Below are 27,348 nucleotides of genomic sequence, written 5' to 3' on the forward strand. Positions count from 1 at the left end.
AATTATAGTAGGCCCAAACATTTTATATGAGTTCATACATGTCGCTAGAGACACAGAATGGTAATTCAAATGGTAATACCAATGTAGAGTTAATTGCTGTGACTGATATTTTTGTTGTTAAACTGGTCAACATGGCATTTATTTTTTTCATGTGCATTTCATTTTTTTCATGTGCAGAGTTGCTTAGCCATGATGCAATACTGACCAAACAAACGCCACATCCACTCTAAAGAAAGTGTTTGTATACTATTTTTATTTAAAAAAAAAATGTAACCTTTATTTAAAAATTCTTATTTACAATGACAAGCCAAACTGGACAACGCTGGGCCAATTGTGCGCAGCCCTTTGGGACTCCCAATAACAGCCTGTAATCGAACCAGGGTCTACAGTGACGCCTCTAGCACTGAGATGCAGTTCCTTAGACCACTGCGCCACTTGGGAGCCATAGTGTGAAGGGGGATGAGGAAATACAAAGGAAGAGCATAATTGGGGAAAAACAGACATTTCTAACCCATGGTACAGCATTACAACATCATAATATATTCAATAACAAGATGGTAATAGTAAACACATTTATCACAAAATAAATATACTACACTACAGACTAGCCCCACCTCTCTTTATCTTCATTTTCCATACAGAGTAACATACAATTATGTCTGTGCCGCTTGTACGTCACAACATACATGCATGCAAGCGCAAGCACGCATACACAACGTGCAGTTTGCAAACAATTTGTTATTTTTGAACGACTCGTTTTACTGACTCAGGAATCATGATTCGTTTTTCTGAGTGACTGTTTCACTTTAGTCATTCGTTTGACCTGCTGGCCGCAAAGAGTCCTACAACAGGTTTAATGGATAGACCCTTTTTTTTCAATTTTCGCTTAAAATGACATACCCAAATCTAACTGCCTGTAACTCAGGCCCTGAAGCAAGGATATGTATATTCTTGGTACCATTTGAATGGAAACACTTTGAAGTTTGTGGAAATGTGAATTGAATGTAGGAGAATATAACACAATAGATCTGGTATAAGAAAATACAAATAAAAAAACAACCGTTTAAAAAAAATGATTCTACCACCATCTTTGAAATGCAACAGAAAGGTCCCAAATCTAGCCATCACTCTGGTTGTAATTCCGATGGTGTCCACAAGAGGGCAGCAGTGTATGTACAAAGTTTTAGACTAATAACTTGAAGTATGAGCAAGCTACGTTACATTTAGTGTGAAGCCACCCAGGTACATTTGGGCAAATCGTGGACGTTTACATTTATATTACATTTTTCTGCAGTAATATCGTCAAATCTGTATAATTGGACTTTGATTTAGTTTTTCCAGTATTAGTAGCCATATTGTAAGTTCACAATTGGCAAAACACCCAGTTTTCATAACTTCATAAGTCCCCATATTCTTGCAGTTTTTGTCCAAAAAGAAAAGGCTTGCTGTCGCACAAGGAGAGCAGCGAAATTGTTTAACAGATACAGGGTTGGCTCATTGGCTATCTAGCTAGCTTTGATTGACCCCGATTGGTGCTTATTTGACAAAGTTACAGTCAATCAAGAGAAGACCATCCGTGTCATCGCCATGGAGGCGTCGCTCTCTGACCACATTTGGTGTCCTATAGGATATAATATAGTGAAGTCTGGTTACGTTCTAGGACCTCTGAGGAATAAATACAAACTTAATTTATTTTATTTGAATTTACCCCCTTTTCTCCCCAATTTCGTGGTATCCAATTGTTAGTAGTTACTATCTTGTCTCATTGCTACAACTCCCGTACGGGCTTGGGAGACACGAAGGGCGCGCATCTAACCTGGAAGCCGGCTGCGACAGAGCCTGGGCGCCAACCCAGAGTCTCTAGTGGCACACTGCGATGCAGTGCCCTAGACCACTGTGCCACCCGGGAGGCGAACGTACGAATGTAATTTGACTGGTTGAAACAACGTTTAGGGTTACATTTTCACAGATTCCTATCTTTTCAAATTGAGCGAGTGGAAATACAAAATCAATCGTGCATGCTATATGGACCTTTTTAGGATATGAAAAATGACTTTATCTAACAAAACTACACTTCATGTTATCCCTGGGACCCTTGGGATGATAAATCAGAGCAAGATTTCAAATTGTAAGTACACATTTCACCTTCAGATGTGAATTTATCAAACCTATCGCGGTGAAAAGGTGTTTTGTTGTTAGGAGCTCTCCTCAAACAATAGCATGGCATTTGTTCGCAGTAATAGCTACTGTAAATTGGACAGTTATATTAATAATAATTTAAGCTTTCAGCCGATATAAGACACTTATATGTACCGACATTTGTTGTTTCTCTAAATGTGCGATCATGATACACGGCGATTTGATACATGATTTACAAATGTCCCGTTGATGGAACGCCTATACCTAAGAAGTACACAACCCTCCGGTTCAGCAACATGCTCCAACCACCAAGCACCAACTGTCTGTACTATGTGCCCGGAAAAAAAATGATAATTAGCAGAGAAGAAAAAGGTATGTTTAGAACTAATAATTGATCGCACGGTGCAAGAATTAATGCAATTAATAGGTTATTGAATATTATAAACTGGGTGGTTGAAACCCTGAATTCTGATTGGCTGACAGTCGTGGTATATCAGACCTTATACCACGGGTATGTCAAAACGTTTGTTTTTCCTGGTATAATTATGTTGGTAACCAGTTTATAATAGCAATAAGGCACCTTGGGGGTTTGTAGTATATGGCTAATATATCACGGCTAAGGGCTGTGTCCAGGCTTTGCATCTAGCCTAAGAACAGCCCTTAGCATTCTATATTGACCATATACCACACCCCCTCGGGCCGTATTGTTAATTATACAAGGGTGGGTCTAATCCAGAATGGTGGTTAAAGGTGCATTCCAGCCGGTGTCAATTGGAAAAAGGTAAGAAGAAACGAAGAGCAGTTACTGTAGTTTGCGGTCTTTCCAGCTTCAATTTGAAGTGATTGTGTTACTGTAGCTGTGTTGTTGGCTAGCTCCTCTGAACAACAGTGTCCTGACGAGTGAGCGCCTTTTCTATGCCAGGCGAAATAAATGTCACTACAAAACAGATTAAACAAATGCAAAAATGCAGCTACTTTGCTGTTATTCTGGCTCCACTATTTGACGTGACTGTAAGTTAGCCGTAGTTGGCTAGCTAGCAAGCAAGGGATAAGAACGTTGCCCGTCAGTATGGCAATGGAACATTTAGAAGGAATGACTGGGTCGCGACTCTGGCAACCAAACCAATAGAATGAACAACCAGCCGGATTGGGTGGCAACCCTAGATTTGTGTCCGGGCTATATCTTGTGGAAGGATGAAACAGTATGAATAAATAAATAAAAATTACGCATTTATGAAAATATGTCAATCGTTATTTGAATATGTTCGTAACCCGTTGTATAAAATTGATAATGCCCTCGAAGCCGGTGTTTGGAGGATTATCCATGCCTATGTAACAGTTTTTCAAGTACTGTGTGAATTTCACCAGGTTTATATATTAATATGTCATGTTGATTTGTTATTATGCATTCCTGCATCCTGGGAGTAGGGGAGTGTGTACTTACGTTTTGCCCTGCGTGCTCAAATCATTTTGATGCACTATGAGAGGTAGGCAGGCTTTTTCTGTCGCCTTCAGAAAAGTTTGATTCGTTTAAGCACAAAGTCATACAGTGTTTTGTTCATGAATAATGTTGTATATTTAGAGGTTACTCATAAGTGGATGGTATTGTTAAGATGTAATTGTTCTTTTTAGGATGATATTAACATTCTGAATTCAACATGTGGTTAATAGTGTAATGAAACAGCAGGGAGCAGGTCTCGAATCCTCGACCTTCGAGCCCGAGCTCCGGCGCGCTATCGACTGTGCGGCAAAAGCATGCTCGTGCGGCAGGGTCGATTTCCGCGCTTATAAACCCAGGGTCGTTACAATAGCTAGCTAAGGAATTAGCAGGCTATTGTATGTGTGAACGATGGCTAGCTCCTCAAATTATCCCAGTTCCTTGTATTGTGCATCTGCTGTAGAAAGAGGCGACGATTCGCAGACCGTATGTGCTCTACAAATGTTTTCTTTTATTATTTTATCTCTCTAGCTCTCAGTTTCGTATTGCTATCCTCGTGGGGACCAAAAAAATGATTCCCCTCCAAAATACTATTTTCCTTAGCCCCTAAATCTAGCCCTAACCCCAAACCCTAAAACTGTACCTAACTCCTAACCTTAATTAACCACTAACCCTAAATTTAATTATAACCCTAAACCTAACCCCTGAGCCTAAAATAGCATTTTTCCTCGTGGGGACTGTCAAAATGTCCCCCACTTGTCCAAATGGTCCTCGTTTTACTATCCTTGTGACACACATGCACGCATACACACACACTTCTCTCTCTCTCTCACACAGACACTCAACACTATCTCTCACACACATACATACACATTCTCTGTTTTTGGAACAGATTGCATGCAGCGGCTAGTGGAGAGTGGATGTGGTCCCAGGATGTGGTCATGGAGTAGATTCTACTCAGCCAGCTGGACACTCTCTGAGGTTGAGTGGCCCGAATACCCCAGAGAGCCTCTCGAAGGAGATCGGGTCCTCATTGATCTTCATGTTCTGGATGCAGCCCTCAAAGGACCCTGTGACTGGGAGGGATGGGTGCATGGACGTTTCTGCCCAAGGAAGAGACAGATACAGTACTGTATTCAAGAGGCATAATAATGATGGAGTCTACATTCAGTGTGACTTTGATTCATCCAGCATTCACTGTCCAATGGGATCTATAGGTTATTATTTGTGCAAAATACAAGGGGTACTCTATTACAATGGACTCCAGACCTGATAGGGTTTTAATGTATCTGTAAATTCATTGACCTCTCCTTCAATGTACCAACCTGGAATGCCGCCCACATAAAGTGGGTCTTTGGTCAGAGTGGGGGAGGAGGAAGGAGGTCCTATTTTGTGGTCGCCCTCAGTGTCCACATGCATCTCCACAACGTTGTTCCTCTTGATCACTGAGGCGAGAAACACACACACACATTCCCCATGTGCGTCACCAATTACGTATTAAAGACACTTCTTACTGTGTTTGTAGCTAGCTAGTTGGGTAGAGGCAAGTTATAACATATGTAGGACAGAGGCAAGTTATAAAATATGTAGGACAGAGGCAAGTTATAACATGTGTAGAACAGAGGCCAGTTATAACATGTGTAGGACAGAGGCAAGTTATAACATGTGTAGGACAGAGGCAAGTTATAACATGTGTAGGACAGAGGCAAGTTATAACATATGTAGGACAGAGGCCAGTATAACATATGTAGGACAGAGGCCAGTTATAACATGTGTAGGACAGAGGCAAGTTATAACATGTATGACAGAGGCCAGTTATAACATGTGTAGGACAGAGGCAAGTTATAACATGTGTAGGACAGAGGCAAGTTATAACATGTAGGACAGAGGCAAGTTATAACATATGTAGGACAGAGGCAAGTTATAACATGTGTAGGACAGAGGCAAGTTATAATATGTGTAGGAGAGAGGCAAGTTATAACATGTGTAGGACAGAGGCATGTTATAACAAAAGTGTACCTGCAACTCTGTGGAACATTCCATCACACAAGGGCTGCTTGGGCCGAACGGAAACACTGAATTCACCAGCTCCGTTGTTCACACGTGCCACCACCTTGAAAAACACATGCGCATCACAACACTGCACAACAGACGAGTCTGCAAGGAAATTCAGCCTAAAATCAGCCTCAACTGGAATCATGTTTTAAATGTCAAATCTAGCAACCATGCACTAGAGAAACACTATTACTAGGGCTGTGACAGGCCCAGTCTTATCAGCCCAGTGCAGGACAGGCTCACCTCTCCTCTGTGCATGTAGAGGCTGAGGTGGTGTCCAGTGTTGGGCCCACGGCGAGTCCTGCTGGAGTCCCCCACATGGAGCAGAACACCAGTCAGACTCCTGGGACGGATGTCAAACACCACCTCAAAGCTGGAGCCCACCACAAAGGAATCATCTGGAACAAACATCATTATCATCATCAGCCTCATCATTGTTGTGATTGGTAATATGGTTCATGATGAAGATGATGATGACAATCTCAATATTTAACTTTCTACTCACTAATAATGACATATGCCCCTCTCCCTGAGAAGTAGGCCCCACTCTGTGTCTGTCCTTCAAAGCAGGGGCCAGCACCATGATTGGTGGTTGGCTCTGGCATGGGAGTGCCATTCATCTTGAAGTTACGCACACAGCCAATCACACTTTGCTTTGGGAGGAGCTTCCACTGAAAGTAAAGAGAAAACACAATACAATTTTGGGGTGTGAGTGTATGCTGTACTGTATGTGTGTTTGCGTGTGTGTGTGTTCGTGTGTTGCTTACCTTAAGTTCTGTGTTCAAGGAATCAGGAGCACTTCCCAGGTAAAGAGGACAGATCAGTTCCATGGACGTGGCCTCATCACTGGTCAGCTGTCCAGCCTGAGCCCTAATACCGTTCACTACCAAACGGAACCTCTTCTTTTCTAGGCTGAATATTACCTGCAGAGGATGAGGTCACCTAAGATGACTGTTTTTTTGATGGGCATGGTGAAAATGTTGACCCTGGGACACCAGAGACTTGGTGCAACCATGCGTCACTGAATGTAGTGACACAGTGATTTGGTACATTTCCAAAGAAACATTTTCAAAATCCCCAACATTGATCAACTACTACCATAGTTTGTGAATAATATGTGAAACAACATCACAGATTATAGATTTTTCTTAGATCTTAACCCACTGACCGAGTGCCATCTTCCATCGTTGTACTTCTCCCTGTTGAAGATCTCCTTCCCCTTGCCTACTGACAGCCTGATCCTGCCCTTGGACAGGTAGAGAGCCATGTGAGAGCTCCCCCCTCTGGTGGCTGCATAGAACAGCAGGCCCTCAGCAGATTTGGTCCTAACGTCCAGGGAGAAATGAGGTCTAGTGGAGAGACACAGGAGTCAGGCCAGGGAGAGAAAGAAAGAGTGTGTGTGTGTGTCTGTCTGTGTCTACTCACCTGGGCTGGAGCACCTGGGGAGTGAGGCTGTAGCTCAGGCTACTCACAGTGCCCCCAATGTGGTAGGCATGTTTGTCTAGAACAGAGTGTGCACACACAGAGAGACTGTCCTCTGACATCTCCATACCACCACCCTATACAACACACACAGGCACAGAGACACAGGAACTCAATATTAGAGAAAATGGCTTAAATACATGGGATTTATGGAAATAGTTTTCCGATCTCCAACAAGGCACTCTGGAAGGATTTGCCTCAGTCAATAGAAAAGTGGTTCTGAAATGCAAAGACAAAGGTTGGAGGATAAAGAGCTATGGTAAATATGACACTGTGTTTGATGATTAAAGCTCAAGTCAATCATGCAGCAAACTGAACAAGGTCTCGTCTCAGTGTTCAATAGTAAACATGTATGAGCCCATTCTCATTCCTCAGTCCTTTTGGTTATCAATTGTAAGCCTCTGGGAGTTACAAACTGAGAAAGATGACTCCCATTTTGGGTTCGGCAGGCCACTGCGAGCCGCCAGAACAGCTTCAATGCACCTTGGTATAGATTATACAAGTGTCTGGAACTCTATTGGAGGGATGCGACACCATTTTTCAAAAAGTGTTCTGTTGATGGTGGTGGAAAACGCTGTCTCGGGCGCCGCTCCAGAATCTCCCATAAGTGTTCATTTGGGTTGAGATCTGGTGACTGAGACACACACACACAGACGCATACACACACACATATCTTTTAAACCCCCTATTCTCCTTTGAGACCCCTCTTTCAAAGTCACTGAGATCTCTTCTTCTAGCCATGGTAGCCAAAATAATGGTCAACTGGTCATTTTCATACATTACCCCAAGCCAAACTTTTTCAGCGGGGACCCCATTTGTCCACAAGAATTTCTCGCGACCCCACCCCAAACCTAATCATGATGCAACCTTAAAATCTGTACGTTTCTGTACTCTTCATTGTTTGTTAAAAATAATAATAACAATAAGGAAAATTTGGCGACTCCACTACAGTTCCCGGACCCAGACATGAAATACCATGATGGGATGTTAATTGCCTAACTCAGAACCCACAGCTGTGTGGAAGCACCTGCTTTCAATGTACTTTGTATCCCGCAATTCAAATAGTTCCTTTATTTTGGAAGTTACCTGTATGTTTCCACGTTCAAGTGCCTATTTCATAATACTCTCTCTTTCCTCCACAAACATGCCATGCTAATACCAGTTCTGTCTAATGAGGCATGATATGTCTTTAATGTTGTTTGTTTGTTTCAGTTTAGATACAGTATGTGTGATAGGGGGTATTTCAAAGAAAGAAAGAACAAAAGAACAAAACAATGGAATGGAATAGATGGAAGGGCAGGGCCAGTATGGGTGGCTGTTGATTTGACATACTTTGAGGACAATCCGACTGTAAGTGACTCTGCGTGTGCAACTGTGTGTTCTCAGTACACTCATTAAAATATCTGTTTACCTTTAGTGTATTTGCATGAATACAAATGCATATACACAAATACAGTGCCTTCAGAAAGTATTCACACCCCTTGACTTTTTCCACATTTTGTTGTTACAGCCTGAATTTAAAATGGATTCAATTGAGATTTTGTGTCACTGATCTACACACAGTACCCTGTAAGTGGAATTATAGTTTTATATAAATATTCACAAATTAAAAAAATAAAATAAATGAAAAGCTGAAATGTCAGGAGTCAAAAAGTAAACAACACTTCTGTTATGCCAAGCCTAAATAAGTTCAGTAAAAATGTGCTTAACAAGTCACATAATAAATTGCATGAACTCACAGTGTGGAATAACGGTGTTTATGTGGAATAACGGTGTTCATGTGGAATAACGGTGTTTATGTGGAATAACGGTGTTTATGTGGAATAACGGTGTTCATGTGGAATAACGGTGTTCATGTGGAATAACGGTGTTCATGTGGAATAACGGTGTTTATGTGGAATAACAGTGTTTATGTGGAATAACGGTGTTTATGTGGAATAACGGTGTTCATGTGGAATAACGGTGTTTATGTGGAATAACAGTGTTTATGTGGAATAACGGTGTTTATGTGGAATAACGGTGTTTATGTGGAATAACGGTGTTCATGTGGAATAACGGTGTTTATGTGGAATAACGGTGTTCATGTGGAATAACGGTGTTTATGTGGAATAACGGTGTTTATGTGGAATAACGGTGTTTAACATGATTTTTAAATGACTACTCCATCTCTGTACCCCACACATAAAAGTATCTGTAAGGTCTCAGTCTAGCAGGGAATTTCAAGCACAGATTCAGCCACAAAGACAGGGAGGTTTTCCAATGGTTCGCAAAGAAGGGCACCTATTGGTAGATAGGTAAAAAATAAAATCCCTTTCAGCATATTAATTACATTTTGGATGGTGTATCAATACATCCAGTCACTACAAAGTTACAGGCGCCCTTCTAACTCAGTTGCTGGAGAGGAAGGAAACCGGTCAGGGCTTGCTTTCAACATGAGGTCAATGGTAATTTTAAAACAGTTAGAGTTGAATGGCTGTTAATAACTGAGGATGGATCAACAACATTGTAGTTACTCCACAATACTAACCTAAATGACAGAGTGAAAAGAAGGAAGCCTGTACAGAATACAAATATTCCAAAACATGCATCCTGATTGCAACAAGACACTAAAGTCATACTGCAAAAAAGTGGCAAAGAAATTAACTTTTTGTCTGAATACAAAAGCGTTATAGCCAACACAGCATTTCACAGACTACCACTCTTCATATATTCAAGCATGGTGGTAGCTGCATCATGTTACAGGTATGCTTGTCATCAGCAAGGACTAGGGAGTTTTTTTAAATATAAAAATAAACAGATTAGAGCTAAGCACAGGCAAAATTCTAGAGTAAAACTTGGTTCAGTCTGCTTTCCAACAGACACTTGGAGACAATTTCACATTTCAGCAGGTACATCTCCTAAAACACAAGGCTTTGTGTTTTGTAACTAGGCATCTCATGAACATTAAATGTCGTCTCAGTAAGCAACTCCAGCGTAGATGTGGCAGTGTATATTAGCTAGTTTTGACTTAAATCGGCTTGAAAATCTATGGCAAGACTTGACCATAGCTGTCTAGCAATTATCAACAACCAACTTGAAAGGACTTGAAGAATATTTGTAAGAATAATGGGCAAATATTGTACAATCCAGGTATGCAAAGCTCTTAAAGACTTACCCAGAAAGACTGTAATTGCTGCCAAAGGTGATTCTAACATGTATTGACTCGAGATAGAATAGTTATCTAAATCAAGATTCATTTTTGTTGTTGTTGTTGAATGTGTGGAAAATAAACTGTGTTCTTCCACTTTGACATTAGAGTATTTTGTGTAGATCGTTGACAAAACAAAATACAATTAAATTCATTAAATCCACCTTTAACACAACAAAATGTGGAAAAAGTCAAGGGGTGTGAATACTTTCGGCTTATAAACATGCAATCAAAACAGACACTCATAATTTGCACCATGCAATATCCCACCAACAATTTGCAATGAACGGAGCCTATATTGCTCATGGTGGTCATTGTAATCCTGACATACAGTTGTGCTAATCTGTTATTCATTGCAAGTTTTCACTTGGAAGAGTTGGCCGGATAATCCGAGTGCATTTCGTGATTGAGTTATTGTAGGAGGCCACAGGAGATCAAATGATCTGGATGGATGCAGGCCAAGGTTGTTCCTCAGGTACAAATGCTTGAGAGAGCATACAGTAAGAGACGCATGCCAATGATGCACACAAACTCCAACACTGCTTATGCATAACAACGATGCGGCGTATTTATTCAATACTCCGACATTCCCTGTGTCATGTTCCAGTATCCACTTCAGGTACTCACAGGCCGTAACTATTATTATCCATTCCTAGTGCAACATTCCAATTCTACACCCTCAGTCATTCCATAGTATAATAATATTATGATAGTATATTATGATCATTCTTGTATTGATCCTAATAGTCATTCTTGACTATTGATCATTCATTAGTCCAAGTCATTGTGAATAGGGAAAGCAGAGAAGGAGTGGGGACAAGGAAATTACTTATCAGGCTGGCTGTAACCAGATGGACTGATGATGATGGTGAATGAGTGGGTTAATAGATACTTGTGAATCACTAGTCAGATAAGTGGTTTATTGTGGTGAAACATGCTTAAGATTGAACAGTCACTGGTCAGATAAGTGGTTTATTGTGGTGAAACATGCTTAAGATAGAACAATGTACAAATCAAAAGTGAAACGATGCTTATAAAATATATTTTTTTAATAGTTAATAGTTTATATTTAAGAATAGTAGTCATGATGATGTGGATGTCCATGCAGTAATGTGTTCATCAGTCACGTACAATAGCAATGGGCTTGTGCAAACAATGTGCGAGATGCTAATATTGCTCATGTCAATATCAATTTGTCCTCATTAGTCGGCAGGTCTTCCTTCTCTTCATCTCTGGAAACAAAGCAGCAAAACACAGTCAGCACAACTGATCAACACAACGTGCATGGGAAGTGATGAGTGGCCTGTTCCTAGGTAATCATAGTATAGTGTTAATGGAAACTTGGATTGAAGTCTTCCATCATTAGGACAAGGATAAATTAATACAATTGTGATTGGGTATGGCATACAAAAAACACATGCTTTCCTGTTGGTGTCACAAGTTGTGTGGTTATAAGAGTAGTCGGCAGTCAGGTAGGTCATTATTGTATGTTCATCATCGTTCACTGGGCTTAGCTGAGTTCAAAGTTCTTTCTCACCTTCCTGGAGGTGTTGTGGTCGAGCATCAGTTGTGGAGGTCTGTCAGAGCTACACTTATCCAGCAGCACATCTCCTGTAGAGCTGAACTGACTCAGGTCCTCTGCTCTGTACAGAAATTTAGGTCTGCAACACAACACACACAACAACTTTCAGGTGGTGGTAAACCTGGACAGTAACACCAATATCTAATATCAATATCAGGACACCTTTGCACTATGAAATGTGATCTATAAATGCACCGCGGATGTTAACATGAAACCTTTCCTACAAAAATAAACTTCTAGTAGTTCGGCTAGGTTATTATTGATTGGTTGCATTTCATATTCGATGTGTGTATTTCTTGGTGTTCTGCAAGGCTCATTTGCAAAAGGGTCTCAGTATAACTCCCTACTTGAATAAAGGTTGACTAAAGAAAACTACTACTACAACCATTATGATAACTACATATGTACTGTATCTAACAACTATTACTACTGCCGTGTTGTGACTAATGTTAGACATTATAATAGTAAACAGTGATGTGACTTTACCTTCTCAGGTAGAGGTTGGAGATGCAGCCTTTGAACGTGTCTTTCCCCAGGAACACAGAGTCTGGGTTTGAACTGAAGGAGCTTGAGGTTATCTGCCCTCCCACATCCTCGTCATCTATCCGCAGCTCGATACTGTAGGGCAACACGAGACAGTACTTATTTACAGTATATGTGTCAGTGGTTACCAATCTGTATAACCAGTATGTGCTGTACCGTCACAACAATAATGTCTATGGTAAGTCTCAGTCATCACCAATGCATCATGGAACTGGATAAAGTTGATATGGTGGATTTAGTAGCTTTCTATCACTCTATGTTGAATGTTTGATGTTGTACCTTTGAGAAGCCACCCTTCTGGTGGCAGTCAGGTAATGCCATTTGCCGTCCTGGTACTGCTTGCTTGATTTCAAAGATTTCCAAGCTGTGTCTTTGAACGTCAGGACCACATAGCCGTTGACCAAGGCAAGTTCGATGGCGCCAACGCTCTGTCGGAGAACCGGGTAGGGATAAAGATCATTTCAAACAGTCAGGTCACTCACACTTGTTGTACAAATGTCAAAACAACAGTTGAAGAAAGAAATGTGGAGCGAGAGAGGGAGAAAAAGGGGTGTTGTGGTCTACCAACCGACTCGGTGTTCTGCAGTAGGAGCCCATTTTTCTCAGAGCTCCTGAATCCCAGTGAGACTGAGACATCCCTTGCCAGGCTGAAGCCTTCGAGAGCAGCTGACAGAGAACTCCCCACGTTAAACTCAGATTTACGAGACGCCTGGAACACCGAGACATTGTCATGTGGTTACTAACAGTGGACCGGAGTCAGTCACAGCATCTTGGTGGCATCAATATACGCAGTAGTGGCACACAGAAATGTCTTCCTGACAGTACAACTGGGTCTCCAGTGAGTAAAGATTATAGTGGTAGAAATCAAAATATAGCGCCGTGTTATTGACCATGTTTGAAAAAAGGTGTAGTAAAAGGTGAAGACTTACCAGGAAGTCCGTGGGACAGCCCCGGCTGATGCCCACTTTTTCCTTGAATTTGGGGTAGTTGTTGTTGACCTTGATGTTTTTCATGCAGGCCTTCAGTGGCTGGGCGGTGATGTTGTGTCTGTGAGCGAGAACACACAAACACAACGTTATTTAGACTCTGGTGTGATGTACGGTTAAGGAAACCGTATACTACCAATAAGGCTTTACAACGTACTCAACACCCAGGTAAACATGGGCAGAGTTTGACCATTCACATCGTAGCGTCAAACATAATGATCATCATGTTCCTAGTAAGCAGGTGAAAAGCACCCACCTTTCTCTCAGGGCTGGTGGTACGCCACCGATGTAGTAGTCTGTGAAGTCACCTGGGGTGTACTGGGCATCAGCTATGACCACCTCATTGCCTGCTACACGGATCTTTATCTCTTGGCTTCCTTGAGACTTAATAACAATCAACACTTCTGCTTGGTCTGAATTCTAAAGAGAAAAAAAAAAGTATTTGAGCAAACCAATGTGAGTTCTACAAATAACTAAAAATCATCTATCTAGCGCCAACTGCCTTACCACTGGGAAGACTTTGGTAGCACTTTGTACTGGTTCTCTGAACAGGTTACTATGGATGACAACGTAGCCTCTCTCAAACGTCACACTGTAGTACTTCTCCTGCGAACAGAGGAAAACGAGCGACACAGTCAGTGGGACAAACTGACAAGGGAAGAGAAACCCAACAGCTACTCAGGTGTGAACGATGGCACATCGTCAACTTCACCACACCAAATGTTTTAATGTGAGCAGAGTAAGTAGCCTACCTCATTTCCAATGTAGAGGAAAAGCCCATTCTCTGAGCGAGTGGAGATGATCTGGCCCAGTTGGAGGTTGGGCGCCATGACACCTTGGATGGACACCTTGACATAACCAGTCCCCTCAAAGTACTCAAACACCACTGGTCGGCTATACCTGGGCACAGAGGGATTCAATCAGAATAGGGTTAAGGTGGGGAGCTACATTCGGGTGGTCGGGAAAACAGAAAATGCAGAAATAGAACTGGAGAGTACTTTTGCTGCTCACAGAGCTACGCTGCTAAAGCCAAGGTTTCGTTCAACTGAATAGGAGCGAATCGCGCTGTGCTAAAGTTTAGTGTCCAGTTTAGCAGGCTTGTAGTCAATCCAGCCACGTAACATGTCCATCAGTCAAGTGATAGACAGGGGAGATTGACAGTTATTCTTTGTTGTTCTCTGATCCAGGAGCATGATTTCCAATCAATACCTCATTCGGCTTGGTGGTATTTGGTATTTTAATAGGATCCCCATTAGCTGTTGTAAAAGCAGCAGCTACTCCTTCCTGGGGTCCACACAAAACATAATACGGAATGACATGATACAGAACATCATTAGACAAGAACAGCTCAAGGACAGAACTACATACATGCATCTACCAATCTCTTTGTTTGATGCTTATACCTCTTGCATGGAGTCTCCAGGTTGACCTTGACAGCATTCTTAAAGTTGTACAGGCTGATGACTCTGTCATTGAAGGTGGACAGCTCGATGCATCCCTTATAGTTGGGGTAGTTGAGGGAGGCTGGAGGCTATAGAAACAACATTTTCAGATGTTATACAAGGTTGAAAACGCTTCAATCGGGAATCGTAATGCCACCTCCGTTAGTCACTGAAAAATGTTATTTTCAGTCAATGTCAAACCAAAATGTTATGAAGTCAGGTGCTTACACTGAAGTTGGAGGGGTAGCCCCCGACATAGAAGACAATGTCACTAGGGTCCAGATTTAGAAGGTTCCTGGTCAGCTCTCCCTGCTTGGTGATGATCTGAGATGGGTCCGGCTGATTGGATGTGAACAGCTTGGTGAGGTTCACTTCTGCGTCTTGGTAAATTCTGAGAGATTGTAAGAGGTCAATGGTAAAATCAGGGTTACTCACTGAAGTCTAATTTCCCAAGACTTTTGAATGGCCGAGGGTATGGTTTACCTGTGCAGGTCCACCTTGTCAAAGAAGGAAGGCTCAGAGGGAGACCTAGTGATGTAGTCCGTCTTGATCTCGTACTCTTCTCCATCCAGATTGTACACACAGAACAGCACGTTATTCCTCAGGGCCATGCCGATGAAGTTTTTAGACGACTGTGGGAGAGAGAGAGGGGAGGACAGTCAGTGCAAACTGTCAAATGTATGTGTGCCATTATTTCAATACAGAAATATACACAGAATGCCAACTGAAGTGCCAGAGAGCTTTTCTGAACCAAAAGAAAACTGTCAAATCTATATCATTCATTTTTTTCTTTCATTAGGAGAATAGGAAGTACAAGGTCCAGTTTACTCACGTCTTGGTTGCCGAGGTAGAATATGAACATGTCACCCGTATCTTTGACCGTGGTGGCCTGTCTCCGCCTGCGTGCTCCGTCCCCTCGGCTGCTGGGGAGCTCTGGTCTCTGCAGGAACAGGGACAGGGACGTGTATGCCTTCAGGTCTTCAATATCCCGTGGGGGACGCAGCTCCACGTGGCCCTCCCCACTGAACTTCATAGGGACCCCAATCTGGAGACAGGAGGAGGTGGGAGGTTGTACAGGGTTACTAAGGGACCAGCAGTGTAAAGAGAAATCCGTCTTCTCCTTTATGGGATTCACAAGTGTCCATCAAATTCCCCAAAGGGCTCTGTCAAGACCTAAACCTGCAATCCTTCAAACTGAAATGAGTCTGACTCCATATATTCACGTCTTAATTCTCAACAGCACTCACTGCTGCAGAGACTGTATGGCCAGTGGAAGGGGTAACAGGTTATACACCGTGGGTATATCTGGTGGGGTGTGGACCCAGGGTGTGTATAGAGTTGTGTGTGTGTGGTGGTGCATTCGTACCCTATTGGCTGCGTCTCTAGCCTGCTCGATGAGCTCCTTGATCCTATTGATGTTATCAGAGACGTTGGTGACGGGGGAGAGCTGAGAGCTGAGCTCCTCCACCTCCGAGATCTTATCCTGCAGAGACGGGATGCTGTTCAACAGATTCTTCACTGTGGATGGGGGGAGGGGGAGAGAGGAGTTAGACCTTTTAACCATTTCACACCTGAACAAAACAGGAAAGGAGTGGACAATCATCACAGTACAGTTCATGCATGGTTAACAACATTTTAATAAGATACGTCATATTTATTCAATAGAGAGAAATCTCTTTTTTACAAGGAAGCCCTCTTTATGGGTGTCTATTCCCTCCAGCCTTTGCAGACACAGGTTAGTGGAGTGATTCTTCACCTGACTTGTCCACATCGTCCATGATGCTGCCGAGGTTGGAGTCGGAGGGCATGACGTTGAACTTGTCCACTTCCTCTCTGATGGCGTTCAGTCTGTCCATGGTGGTGCTGGCCGTGTCATTGGCAGCCGCTGCCTTCCTCTTCGCCTCATCTAGCATGTCTCCTATATCATCTGAGAGAAGGAGAGGCGAGAGGGAAGGAGGAGAGGGGGAAGGAGGGAGGAGAAGGGGGGAAGGAATGAAGGAGGAGAGAGGGAAGGAGAGGGGTAAGGAGGGAAGGAGGGAGGAGAAGGAATGAAGGAGGAGAGAGGGAAGGAGAGGGTTAAGGAGGGAAGGAGGAAGGAGAGGGGTAAGGAGGGAAGGAGGAGAGGGGGAAGGAGAAGGGGGGATGGAATGAAGGAGGAGAGGGGGAAGGAGCGGAGAGGGAGGGAGGGATTAGCGATGATGACACTTAAGTCAAAGCACTCTCATAACTCATATTTCACTCTTCCATTGATCAGTACATTTTCCATAATTTGAGATGGTCTATCAGACATCCTCTGGTCCTCCTACTACCCGAGCCACTGTACCTCTCTGGATGTTGTTCAGCTCAGCCTGGGCATCCAGCAGGTCCGTCTCCAATGCTTTCTTCTTATTCTCTGCGTCATTCAGGCGCTTCTTCTGGGCTGTGAGGTCATCAGAGGCCTCTGTTGAGTCAAAACAGAGCTTAGTTAAGCCTTAACTATGCCATTCCATTTAGGCCACATGTATTTGGTTGGCTCCTTACCCACTCTAAAAACACTATTACAACCCTTAGCAACATACCTTTGAGATCTTTTTCTGCGTCCTTGGCTTCCCTCAGTAGGTTGTTCCCGCTTTCTTTCAGATTCTTAGCTCTCTTTGTCAGGTCCTCTTTCTTCACATCCTAGATTGAAAAATAATGAAGAAAATAAGAAAAAAAAACAAGTTGAAGAATATTGCAGAAACAGAAGGTGGACCAAAGACACATCAGCTTAGAGTTAGGTGCTGTGGAGTCAATATCTCCCTGGTATGGGTCTAGTGGCTAGACTGTGGACTCACCTTCAGGGCTTTGTCAGCTGCATCTTTTGCCTCCTTGGCTGCCTTCTCTGCAGCGTTGACCGCATCTGTGATGTTCTTGTATGCCTCAATGGCGTCCATGGCATCACGCACATCCGAGCGGCCACTCGAGTCCCTTACAGCACTGTGACATAGGAAGACGAGAGAGGCGCGGGGGGAGGAGGAAAGAGAGAGAGAGAGAGAGAGAGAGAGAGAGAGAGAGAGAGTGTGAGAGGGGGGTAGAAAGAGACAGAGGAAGGAAGGGAGAAGAGAGAACAGAAGAGCGAGAGAGTAAAGGTAAACACACGGGAAATGCCAATAAACCAAATGGAACAACAAACATGCAGCCTGAGGGGAATCTAGCGGATGGCAGATCTATCTGGAACGACCCACTGAGGATGAAAACCACCCAGCATAAACATCCCTGTTAAAGAACCACAACTACCGCCACTAACATTACTTCAATACTATGTCGTTGATGCTTGGGGAACCTTTTGAGTTGATCCTCTACTCTTATCTTGAATTACGTGCTGCTGAGGAATTATGGCTTCCCATTGAAACTAACATGGGCAATACAGTCTTGAGACCATTTAGCTTAAACTACACAAACCAGCAGCAGAAACTGCCTTGTCGTCATAACCCAGGACCCGTCCTATCCCTGGTTTAAGAGGAAATGTCCCCACATCCCAGGTCCCTATAACTCACTCCTGTAGTTCCTTGGCCAGCTTGGCCAGGTTCTCAGCGTGTCTCTCTGCTCGCTCCACAATGTCCTCCTTGGCCGCGGCCTGGGAGATGGCGTTGACCTTTTTGGTGAGGTCAGTCCTGGCGCCGTCCAGTTGGGCAGCTAGTTGTTCATACTCCTGGAGAGGAGAAAGACAACAGGGTCACATTCATTAGGCACCAAATGGATGAAAACATGACTGAAACAGGGAGGGACTACCTGAACTTGTCCAATAACAAATGGTAATGTTTGCTTTCCGTTGCAAACTGTTTGGCTACGTTTTGTTACCGTATGCCTAATGAAGAGAACAGAAGAACCACTGTAGGCACAGGAAATACAGGCAAGGACATACCATCCTCTTTACCTAAAGTCATGATATTATCAAACACAACCATCGATTGTTATCTGAGTGGCTGGCAAGTTAGGACTCAACCACTAACATTTGAGAATCGAGAGCAACTGCAGTTTCAGAATCAAGTATTGTCAAAATGTGTTGTGTACATCGGCTGTATCACTACACTGGTTAGGATCATATGTGTACCGGAGATGATAGATGCATCACTGACTTCGGTATATTGAATTTGACTATGCACATGAGGTAATATGCAGTTGCAACATGAGATGACACGGCCGGCCTGTGTGCTCACAGTCTTGCTGTCCTTCAGCATTCTCAGGAGGTCCTCTGTGGCCTTCAGCTGATTTTCTGCCATGGCTATCTGGTCCTGGACCTTCTTCCGTTCCTTCTTCAGGTCCTCCATACGTTTCTGAAGAACAAACATTCATTTGGTTAAGAGCACATTAGCGCTACTGCCATAAGACGTCCATTTTTGGGGGGGGGGGGGGGGGGGGGGCGATGACCCTAACCATGAAAGTAACCATAGCAACGGACCAAACAACATGGTTACCGCAGTAGCTGCCTATACGTGATAGCATTGTACCATCATGTTAAAAGAAAATAGTAAATACAGGGAGTTTTATTATTACCAGGATGTCTTTCAGTGCCTCTGAGTTGAGTCCGTTCTGAGAGTTGGCTTTCTTCACCATGTCCCCAGCCTGTTTCAGCGCCTCCTCCAGGTCCTTCAGTTTAGCCTCATAGTCCTTCAGAAGACCCTTCACCCTCTTGGCTGCTGCCTCATTCTGATCATACTGCTTGGTCACATTAGCCTTGATGTAGTCCAGCACTGGGAGAATACAACAGAATAGAAATGGTAATTCTCAACCGGAAATGTTTTAAAAAAGTCTCACTATTTTATTCGGTTGCTGATGGTATCAAACAAAGTAGTCATCGCCATTGTGACATTCAAGAACATCAGAGTTACCTTACGAGCTTCTAATCTTATGAAAGAAAAGCCTTGTGGGATTTGAAGAGTTTTGGTTCCACAGCAGACTACTTACGTTTCTGGGCCTCGTCTCTCTCTTTGTCGGCTGCGTCTTTCTGGGGGTTGAAGTTTCTCCTCTCCATCTCCTTCACCATGCGTTCAGCGTCGGATAACATCTTAGCCAGGCTCTCACTGGGCACCACATCACCGGAACCAGACTCTTTCAGCTGCAGCAGCAGGGCTACACAACACACACATTCAGGTTGAGATATATAGATATATAAGGGAGGGAGAGGGAGTGGGAGAGGGAGAGAGGGAGAGAGGGAGAGAAGGGGTGAGAAAACAGAAAAATAAAAAGGAAAGAGGATCATTTGGCTAGAGAGAGAGATATATATAGACAGAGGGAGGCAAAGAGATCAGGCGAGTTAGAGAACAAGGACTTGGTGGTTTACCCAGGATCTTCTCGAGCAGGTTCCTAGCCTCAGTGTCCAGGTCTTTAGCTCTCAGATGGGTTTTACCCACATCATTCAGCACTTTCTGGGCATCCGCAGCCCTGTCATCCGCCTGATGGACAACACAGAAATAGACACAAACATTAGCTCTCCAAAGCCAGCACACACAATCCCACACATGACAGACGGGAATAAAAGACAGCGAGGAGGAAGAGTTCCAGTCCAGTACCTTTTCTTTCAGAGCGCTGATATCCTCGTTGACACTGAGAGTGTCCTGCTCCAGTTGGCTAACCTTGGGCTTCTGGCTGTTCACACTGGAACTGAACTTGCTCACCAAACTCTGTGGAGGGAACACACAGTCTATTGTTTAACACTTTATAATCAGATGAGATTGAGAGAGAGAGAGATGGGGAGAGAGAGAGAGAGAGAGAGAGAGAGAGAGAGAGAGAGAGAGAGAGAGAGAGAGAGAGAGAGAGAGAGAGAGAGAGAGAGAGCTACAGTTCAATGGGATATGGCTGGTTGTGGACTCCTCAGGCTGTCAGAGAGGTTGACTGAGTGACTTGTTTCCTCCTGTTGGTTTGATAAATGCTTACAGCGTTTAAAAACGGAGCGTATGAGTTGCTGTGATCCCAAACGCGTGGGAGTTCAGCTCTGACATGTGTTGACACACAGCTCTGGGACAAACTGACTGAGATCGCTTATCAGAAGGATTCTGGAATGTTCGAGTACGCACACACCCTTTACCGCTCTCTCTGTGTGTGTGTGTGTGTGTGTGAGCATTGACGTACAGCTATCCACACGGTATCTGCGTTTAGGTCATTTGCTATGTTTTGAAGTCCTCTCCCATCCTTTCTGTGGCCTGTATAGCCAGAGGGCAGGGTGGTACACTTCACTGCTTTTAACAGTACATATATGCCATTAATATATACAATATAATACCTTGGTCTCTGTGATGGCATTCTCCAGCATCCTGAGTCGGTCCTGAGAGGAGGCGGAGATACTGGCGTTATCCAGCTGAGTCTTAATCCTGCCCAGCTCCTCATCAAGACGCCCCAGATCGTTTAGTAAGGTCTCGGCGCAGTCGTCACACTCTGACAAGCCCACACAGACAAACGTAATCAACCGCTGATCATGATGAGGTAGGTACCCTCATGTACTGTACTCTCATTGGAGCCGTCACGCTGTCACGACAGAGACACTAACCTTGACACTGCTCGTCTGTGTTGGTGTCCCCCGGCTCCAACGCATTCTTGCACACTGCAGAAAGAGCAACATTATACATTGCATTTATTTTGACGAGGAAAATGAAACATCTACAGCGTAAAGCTTTACCAATAGGCAGAATGTGCCGCCATGTCTCAGTACGGTATCCACACTCACCACCAGTCCTGGAGTCACAGCTGTTTCCGTTGCCGCCACAGTCACAAGGCCGACAGCTTCCTCCGGTTGTCAATGGATCACCGTGGTAACCAGGGGCGCATCGTTCACAACGGTCTCCTGCGTAGCCTGGTCGGCAAACACACTGGAACCCTCCAGCGACCTCTCTGCAACCCACCGCAAAACTATAGTGGAACGATGAAGAAAGAAGAGATAGTTTGGTACCCGCAGATACTGGGCCGACCACGGTAAGTGATACACAGTACAAGGGTTTGATTTCACCAAAGGAGCATCTACTGTGGGTGACCTTGCCACAGGTTGGTTCTTTGGTGACACTGACCTGTTAGCTGGCACACCAAAGGGGCACGGGCACACCCGGCATGATCTCTGGGCAGCGTCTCCATAGTAACCCTCTTTGCAGCGCTCACACCTGTCCCCGGCTGTGTTGTACTGGCAGTTCTGTCCAGAGGAAGAGTAGAAAACATGCATTAGACTGTATCACGTGAGCACCTAAAGAACAGTATTTGAATGAAGTACTAGTCAAATACTAGTCCTTCATAATGGACATTCAGTTTACCCAGTGAAGAACAGCACAAGGTACAGTAAATCAGTGTATTCTTCAAACGAGTGAATAGCCAAGTCACATAGAAAACCTATAGCCTCAGTAAGTTGTTGAAAAGTCCTGAACAAATACCACCGTGAGTCTAAACACACTTTGTCCTTCAGTAGACATAGTCACACAAACATACTCCAGCCCAGAGTAGATCCAACGACAGGCAACATTATGTCCCTTTTTTAATCTCAAAAGGAGGGTGATTGTCATCCCTCTCTACCATAAACGACTAACATTTCTGTCCTAATTCATCCCAAAGAGTGATTTTGATGGTACAGAGAGAACGAGTGTTCAGCCTGGACTCCTTAGGCCTAGATAGAGGCACAGGCCTGGTCTTGAGTGGCATGCGTAAGATGAGAGGAGACAAGAGAGGGAGGGAGAGAGAGATGAGAGAAAGAGAGAGAGAGGGAGAAAGGAGAATATAGAGTGCTTTTAGAGATCTAGAGTTTCACTGGGAGACAGCTAATGTAGACCCATATCACAATCATATATAATCACCATCATCCAATAGTTTCATGTGGTTAGCCGTCCATGGTACAGAACAGTATGTGGGCACCAAGGCGGAGTGGGATGGCCACACCATGCCCTGTGGCGTGGGGTGTGAGGTCTAGACTATGACTACTGGGCTGTGGCTCACCCTGATGGAGTCACATAGGCTGACATAGCAGGTGTTGCCCAAGTGGTTATCACTGAATTCCTTGAGGGCTTCTTTAGGCTCACAGGTTTTGAATGATTGTAATTCAGAAGCACTGTGTGTGTTCGAGTTCAAGTTGATTCGTGGTATGTACAGGACACACATACTTGCGGGTTCCCTTGCGATCATGCGACAACAATAACAAATAATAGAAGACAATAATACAAATATACAAAAAAGGGTGTGTTCTTACCAGGCACCTCCCAGTCCTGTCGTCACACTCGTTGGCGAGGCCGTTACAGAAGCAGGGCACACAGCGACCCAGGAAAGGCCCACTGCCGTCCCTATAGTAACCACGAGCACATTTCTGGAACAGAGAAACACACAGACATTAATACAGGTACATCAAAATATATAGATACAACAATATCATACAGAAAAACAGAATTTTGAAAGTGATTTCTATCTCAATGGGACCCTCCTGGGTGAATGTGAATTCTATCACGAACAGAACAGAATCCTAAAACACACATTTCAAAACGACACACTTCGCTCCCACACAGAAGAACACTTCGCCATTCAAAGTGGCAGTGTTTGAGGAGATACAGGCAATCAGAGTTTACGTCAGCTAACCTTCCTAGCGACAGAGAATGATTGATCTCACAATGTCCAAAATCCCGAGTGGGTCGTGTCACCAGCACCCCGCTGAGCACAAGACGAGTGTGTATTCATCCTTAACGCACCGCCGCCACTCAGAAGCCAAACACACCCTTCGCTCTATAGGATAACGGTCTGGAAGTCCACTGATATCCTACAAGTCTACCTCGCACACGGAGCAGCCAAGCATACATTACAGTAAGTTTATTTGTAACCCAACAGAAATCCATTGTTTTACCTGGATCTGAGAGCTGGCATCTTGGTCGTCAAAAGACGGGTACTGAACAGTCTGTCCTCGGTCATTCACAGAAGAATACTGGACTCTCTGTGTACCCTGGTCATTAACAGAGGGGTAATGTACTCTCTGTCCGCCTTGGTCATTCACAGAGGGGTAATGTACTCTCTGTCCGCCCTGGTCATTCACAGAGGGGTAATGTACTCTCTGTCCACCCTGGTCATGTAGGGAAGGATAATGTATCCTCTGTGCCTCTCGGTCATGCTGTCTGGGATAGCGGTTCCTCTCTTCCCTGGTAATGGGTCTGTGTCCTGCGCTGCATAGTCCCAGTAAGATCCCCCACAGCAGGGTCTGAAGTAGCATGCCTGTCCTTCTGGCTCTCCAGGGGCTGTGTACACGCGTGTCTGACATTGCTCACGTTTTGTCTGAAATAACTCCCTGCTCTGCCCTGCCTCTGCCTCTTAAACACACACACACACTCCCACATGTAGAGGACACGCCCCTTCTCCACTCACCTACAGTACCTTAGTCAGCAGCGCAGTCAGAGCAGTGTAGCAACACGCACACCCACACGCTGACCAACGTGCATGTTAGGGTTGGGCGTTATCCAGATGTTCATACCGTCAAACCGTTTCTGTACCATACCGGGGTGTGCGGTATTACTGGAAGTGCACAAAACTATTTAGGCAACAGGGATCTTTATCCAGGAGGGGATGAATATGTCTAGTCTGCGTACCAGTGTTTTTAACTAACATGCCAGAGAGACTGTCCTTTCAGGAATCTCAATGTTCAATATGGAGCTAGATTGATGGCGGAGTTGCTCATTGGTTGTTGGAAAAAACATCAATATTTTCCATGACAACATGTAGAGCCTCGAAAATAGGTTCTTTTTTTTTTTTACTTTATTCAAAATCAAAACGTCCATACACATTCGTTACTATAACCACTTCCGACAATACAATGTCACTTACACACAAAGGGTCGACAGGAAAATCGTCAGAATGTACATAAGCCGCCTCATCCACATATAGAAAGGTTGCTAGGGTGGGGCTCCACCTGGGAGCCTGAGTGAGTTTGTGTTGAAGTGTGTCTATAGATGTGTTCACAGGGTATGTGTGTGAGCATGCCAGTGTGACTGTGTGGCTCTGTGAATAATGGTTGGAAATCTCCAGACAGTGCAGGAGCAGCAGTCACACCTGAATCATGCAGTCCAAACACATAGCAGTGGAGACAGTTGGGCGTGGTAGTTAGTTGGATCTGTGTATGTACTATCTGGTGTCGGGTAGTGAGTAACAATGTCCCAGGTTGCCAGATGCCACGCCCTGCTATGTGTCAGGGCGCCTCTCCTTTTTCTAGCGCCGCAGGGTACATATTATCCATTTCCTCTGAACACACCTGACTAGAGGATGTTGACGTCTCCCACACACGTACACACACACACAGGTAGATCATGCTCTCGCTATGGTAACAGGGCTTCGAGCACAATCGCAAAATGGGGAAAACAACTCAATCAACCCACATGAAAAATACTATAGTATACTATGGTATAAATACTATAGTATTCACTGTAGTGTTTTTGCAGACTAAACTGCAGTATACTGTAGTATTTACAGTTAAATATAGTATAAATACTGTAGTAAAAGAAAACTAGTATATACCATAGAAATAATGTAGTGTTTTTGCGGACTGTAATATACTGTAGTATTTACTGTACAGTTTTTGCTGACTCTAGTATACTGTAGTATTTAATGTAGTGTTTTGCGGACTGTAATATACTGTAGTATTTACTGTACAGTTTTTGCAGACCCTAGTATACAGTAGTATTTAATGTAGTGTTTTTGTGAACTGTAATATACTGTAGGATTTACTGTACTGTTTTTGCTGACTCCTGTATACTGTAGTATTTACTGTACTGTTTTTGCTGACTCTAGTATACTGTAGTATTTAATGTAGTGTTTTTTGCTGACTCTAGTATACTGTAGTATTTAATGTACTGTTTTTGCTGACTCTAGTATACTGTAGTATTTAATGTAGTGTTTTTGAGGACATTACTGTAGTATTTACTGTTTTATTACTTTTGACAAAGAAACGGCGGCATTCTCCTTAAGGAAACCTACTGGAGAAATAGAAAAGAAAAAGCACATTTTCCATAACCTGTAAGTAGGTGGGACTGGGGTCTGAACGGATCGTTCAGAGCTTCTGCTCTTTTCCATAACCTGTAAGTAGGTGGGACTGGGGTCTGAACAGATCGTTCAGAGCTTCTGCTCTTTTCCATAACCTGTAAGTAGGTGGGACTGGGGTCTGAACAGATCGTTCAGAGCTTCTGCTCTTTTCCATAACCTGTAAGTAGGTGGGACTGGGGTCTGAACGGATCGTTCAGAGCTTCTGCTCTTTTCCATAACCTGTAAGTAGGTGGGACTGGGGTCTGAACAGATCGTTCAGAGCTTCTGCTCTTTTCCATAACCTGTAAGTAGGTGGGACTGGGGTCTGAACAGATCGTTCAGAGGTTCTGCTCTTTTCCATAACCTGTAAGTAGGTGGGACTGGGGTCTGAACAGATCGTTCAGAGCTTCTGCTCTTTTCCATAACCTGTAAGTAGGTGGGACTGGGGTCTGAACAGATCGTTCAGAGCTTCTGCTCTTTTCCATAACCTGTAAGTAGGTGGGACTGGGGTCTGAACAGATCGTTCAGAGCTTCTGCTCTTTTCCATAACCTGTAAGTAGGTGGGACTGGGGTCTGAACAGATCGTTCAGAGGTTCTGCTCTTTTCCATAACCTGTAAGTAGGTGGGACTGGGGTCTGAACAGATCGTTCAGAGCTTCTGCTCTTTTCCATAACCTGTAAGTAGGTGGGACTGGGGTCTGAACAGATCGTTCAGAGGTTCTGCTCTTTTCCATAACCTGTAAGTAGGTGGGACTGGGGTCTGAACAGATCGTTCAGAGCTTCTGCTCTTTTCCATAACCTGTAAGTAGGTGGGACTGGGGTCTGAACGGATCGTTCAGAGCTTCTGCTCTTTTCTATAACCTATAGGGAACACAGTATATGGTCTAGATTTGTCATGTAGATATCTCACTTATGGGTGGCACAATTTGGGATAAGGTGGAGGGGAATGGGCAGGGTATGCATTTAATACTGTTTAAAAAAGTGTAGTGTTTTTGCTGTAGTATTAATATAGTATTACTGTAGTATTTACTATAGTATTCTACAGTATACGATACTAAGCATTACACATGATCTAGGGATACTATAGTGTGTAGTATAGTATTATTCAGTATACTACAGTTTACTACACAATTATATAGAAAGTCAAATGAAAATCTACTACAAAGTCATCAGGGCCTTAGGGTCTCACTTTGTTAATAAGCTATTGCCAGTGAAACAAAAAAAGCTTCCTTGGCTTGTCCATCTCCCGGGCAAAGTGATGCACACGGGCAAAGTGATGCTGAAACCACGATTGCAATGTTAAACAAACCATACAACTCTATGCACAATGACGACTTAAGGCTGCAATATGTAACTATTTGGGAGACCCGACCAAATTCACGTAGAAACGTGAGTTATAGATCTGTCATTCTTATTGACAACAAGCCTAAGAAGCGCTATTTCTATGCTTCCCGTTCTTTACGTTTGGTTTTTGTGTCTTTTACTTTCAGCTTGGAACAGCTGAAAATACAATGT

General features: G+C 43.7%; 1 protein-coding gene across 9 annotated transcripts in view; it reads right to left on the reverse strand.

The window, feature by feature from the left end:
* Positions 1–234: 234 nt before the first annotated feature.
* Positions 235–27,348, reverse strand: part of LOC110508648 (laminin subunit alpha-3) — a 109,062-nt gene continuing 81,948 nt past the window's right edge. For 4 of the 9 annotated variants that reach the window (XM_090225544.1, XM_021589330.3, XM_021589329.3 and 1 more), the window contains 36 exons: positions 23,034–23,147; positions 21,874–21,992; positions 21,537–21,718; positions 21,360–21,413; positions 21,096–21,247; positions 20,386–20,496; positions 20,157–20,268; positions 19,781–19,945; positions 19,370–19,566; positions 19,033–19,149; positions 18,370–18,524; positions 17,668–17,809; positions 17,413–17,512; positions 17,178–17,294; positions 16,611–16,781; positions 16,221–16,372; positions 15,687–15,899; positions 15,338–15,486; positions 15,083–15,245; positions 14,816–14,943; positions 14,165–14,312; positions 13,920–14,018; positions 13,669–13,832; positions 13,356–13,473; positions 12,995–13,135; positions 12,706–12,854; positions 12,370–12,501; positions 11,839–11,962; positions 7,058–7,191; positions 6,801–6,981; positions 6,400–6,555; positions 6,138–6,303; positions 5,876–6,030; positions 5,597–5,690; positions 4,903–5,022; positions 235–4,680 (listed from right to left, as the gene is read on the reverse strand). In XM_090225544.1, the coding sequence (XP_090081670.1) occupies positions 4,535–4,680; positions 4,903–5,022; positions 5,597–5,690; positions 5,876–6,030; positions 6,138–6,303; positions 6,400–6,555; positions 6,801–6,981; positions 7,058–7,191; positions 11,839–11,962; positions 12,370–12,501; positions 12,706–12,854; positions 12,995–13,135; positions 13,356–13,473; positions 13,669–13,832; positions 13,920–14,018; positions 14,165–14,312; positions 14,816–14,943; positions 15,083–15,245; positions 15,338–15,486; positions 15,687–15,899; positions 16,221–16,372; positions 16,611–16,781; positions 17,178–17,294; positions 17,413–17,512; positions 17,668–17,809; positions 18,370–18,524; positions 19,033–19,149; positions 19,370–19,566; positions 19,781–19,945; positions 20,157–20,268; positions 20,386–20,496; positions 21,096–21,247; positions 21,360–21,413; positions 21,537–21,718; positions 21,874–21,992; positions 23,034–23,147 (5,040 nt within the window). In that variant the 3' untranslated portion in view covers positions 235–4,534. Of the gene's footprint in view, positions 4,681–4,902; positions 5,023–5,596; positions 5,691–5,875; positions 6,031–6,137; positions 6,304–6,399; positions 6,556–6,800; positions 6,982–7,057; positions 7,192–11,257; positions 11,534–11,838; positions 11,963–12,369; positions 12,502–12,705; positions 12,855–12,994; positions 13,136–13,355; positions 13,474–13,668; positions 13,833–13,919; positions 14,019–14,164; positions 14,313–14,815; positions 14,944–15,082; positions 15,246–15,337; positions 15,487–15,686; positions 15,900–16,220; positions 16,373–16,610; positions 16,782–17,177; positions 17,295–17,412; positions 17,513–17,667; positions 17,810–18,369; positions 18,525–19,032; positions 19,150–19,369; positions 19,567–19,780; positions 19,946–20,156; positions 20,269–20,385; positions 20,497–21,095; positions 21,248–21,359; positions 21,414–21,536; positions 21,719–21,873; positions 21,993–23,033; positions 23,148–23,675; positions 24,115–27,348 lie in introns of those variants that run through there. The other 5 variants (XM_090225546.1, XM_090225545.1, XM_021589331.3 and 2 more) reach the window with 3 other exon arrangements.

The sequence above is a fragment of the Oncorhynchus mykiss genome, chromosome 28 (genome assembly GCF_057628025.1).
Source record: "Oncorhynchus mykiss isolate SJ-2025 chromosome 28, ASM5762802v1, whole genome shotgun sequence".
NCBI classification, from domain to species: domain Eukaryota; kingdom Metazoa; phylum Chordata; class Actinopteri; order Salmoniformes; family Salmonidae; genus Oncorhynchus; species Oncorhynchus mykiss.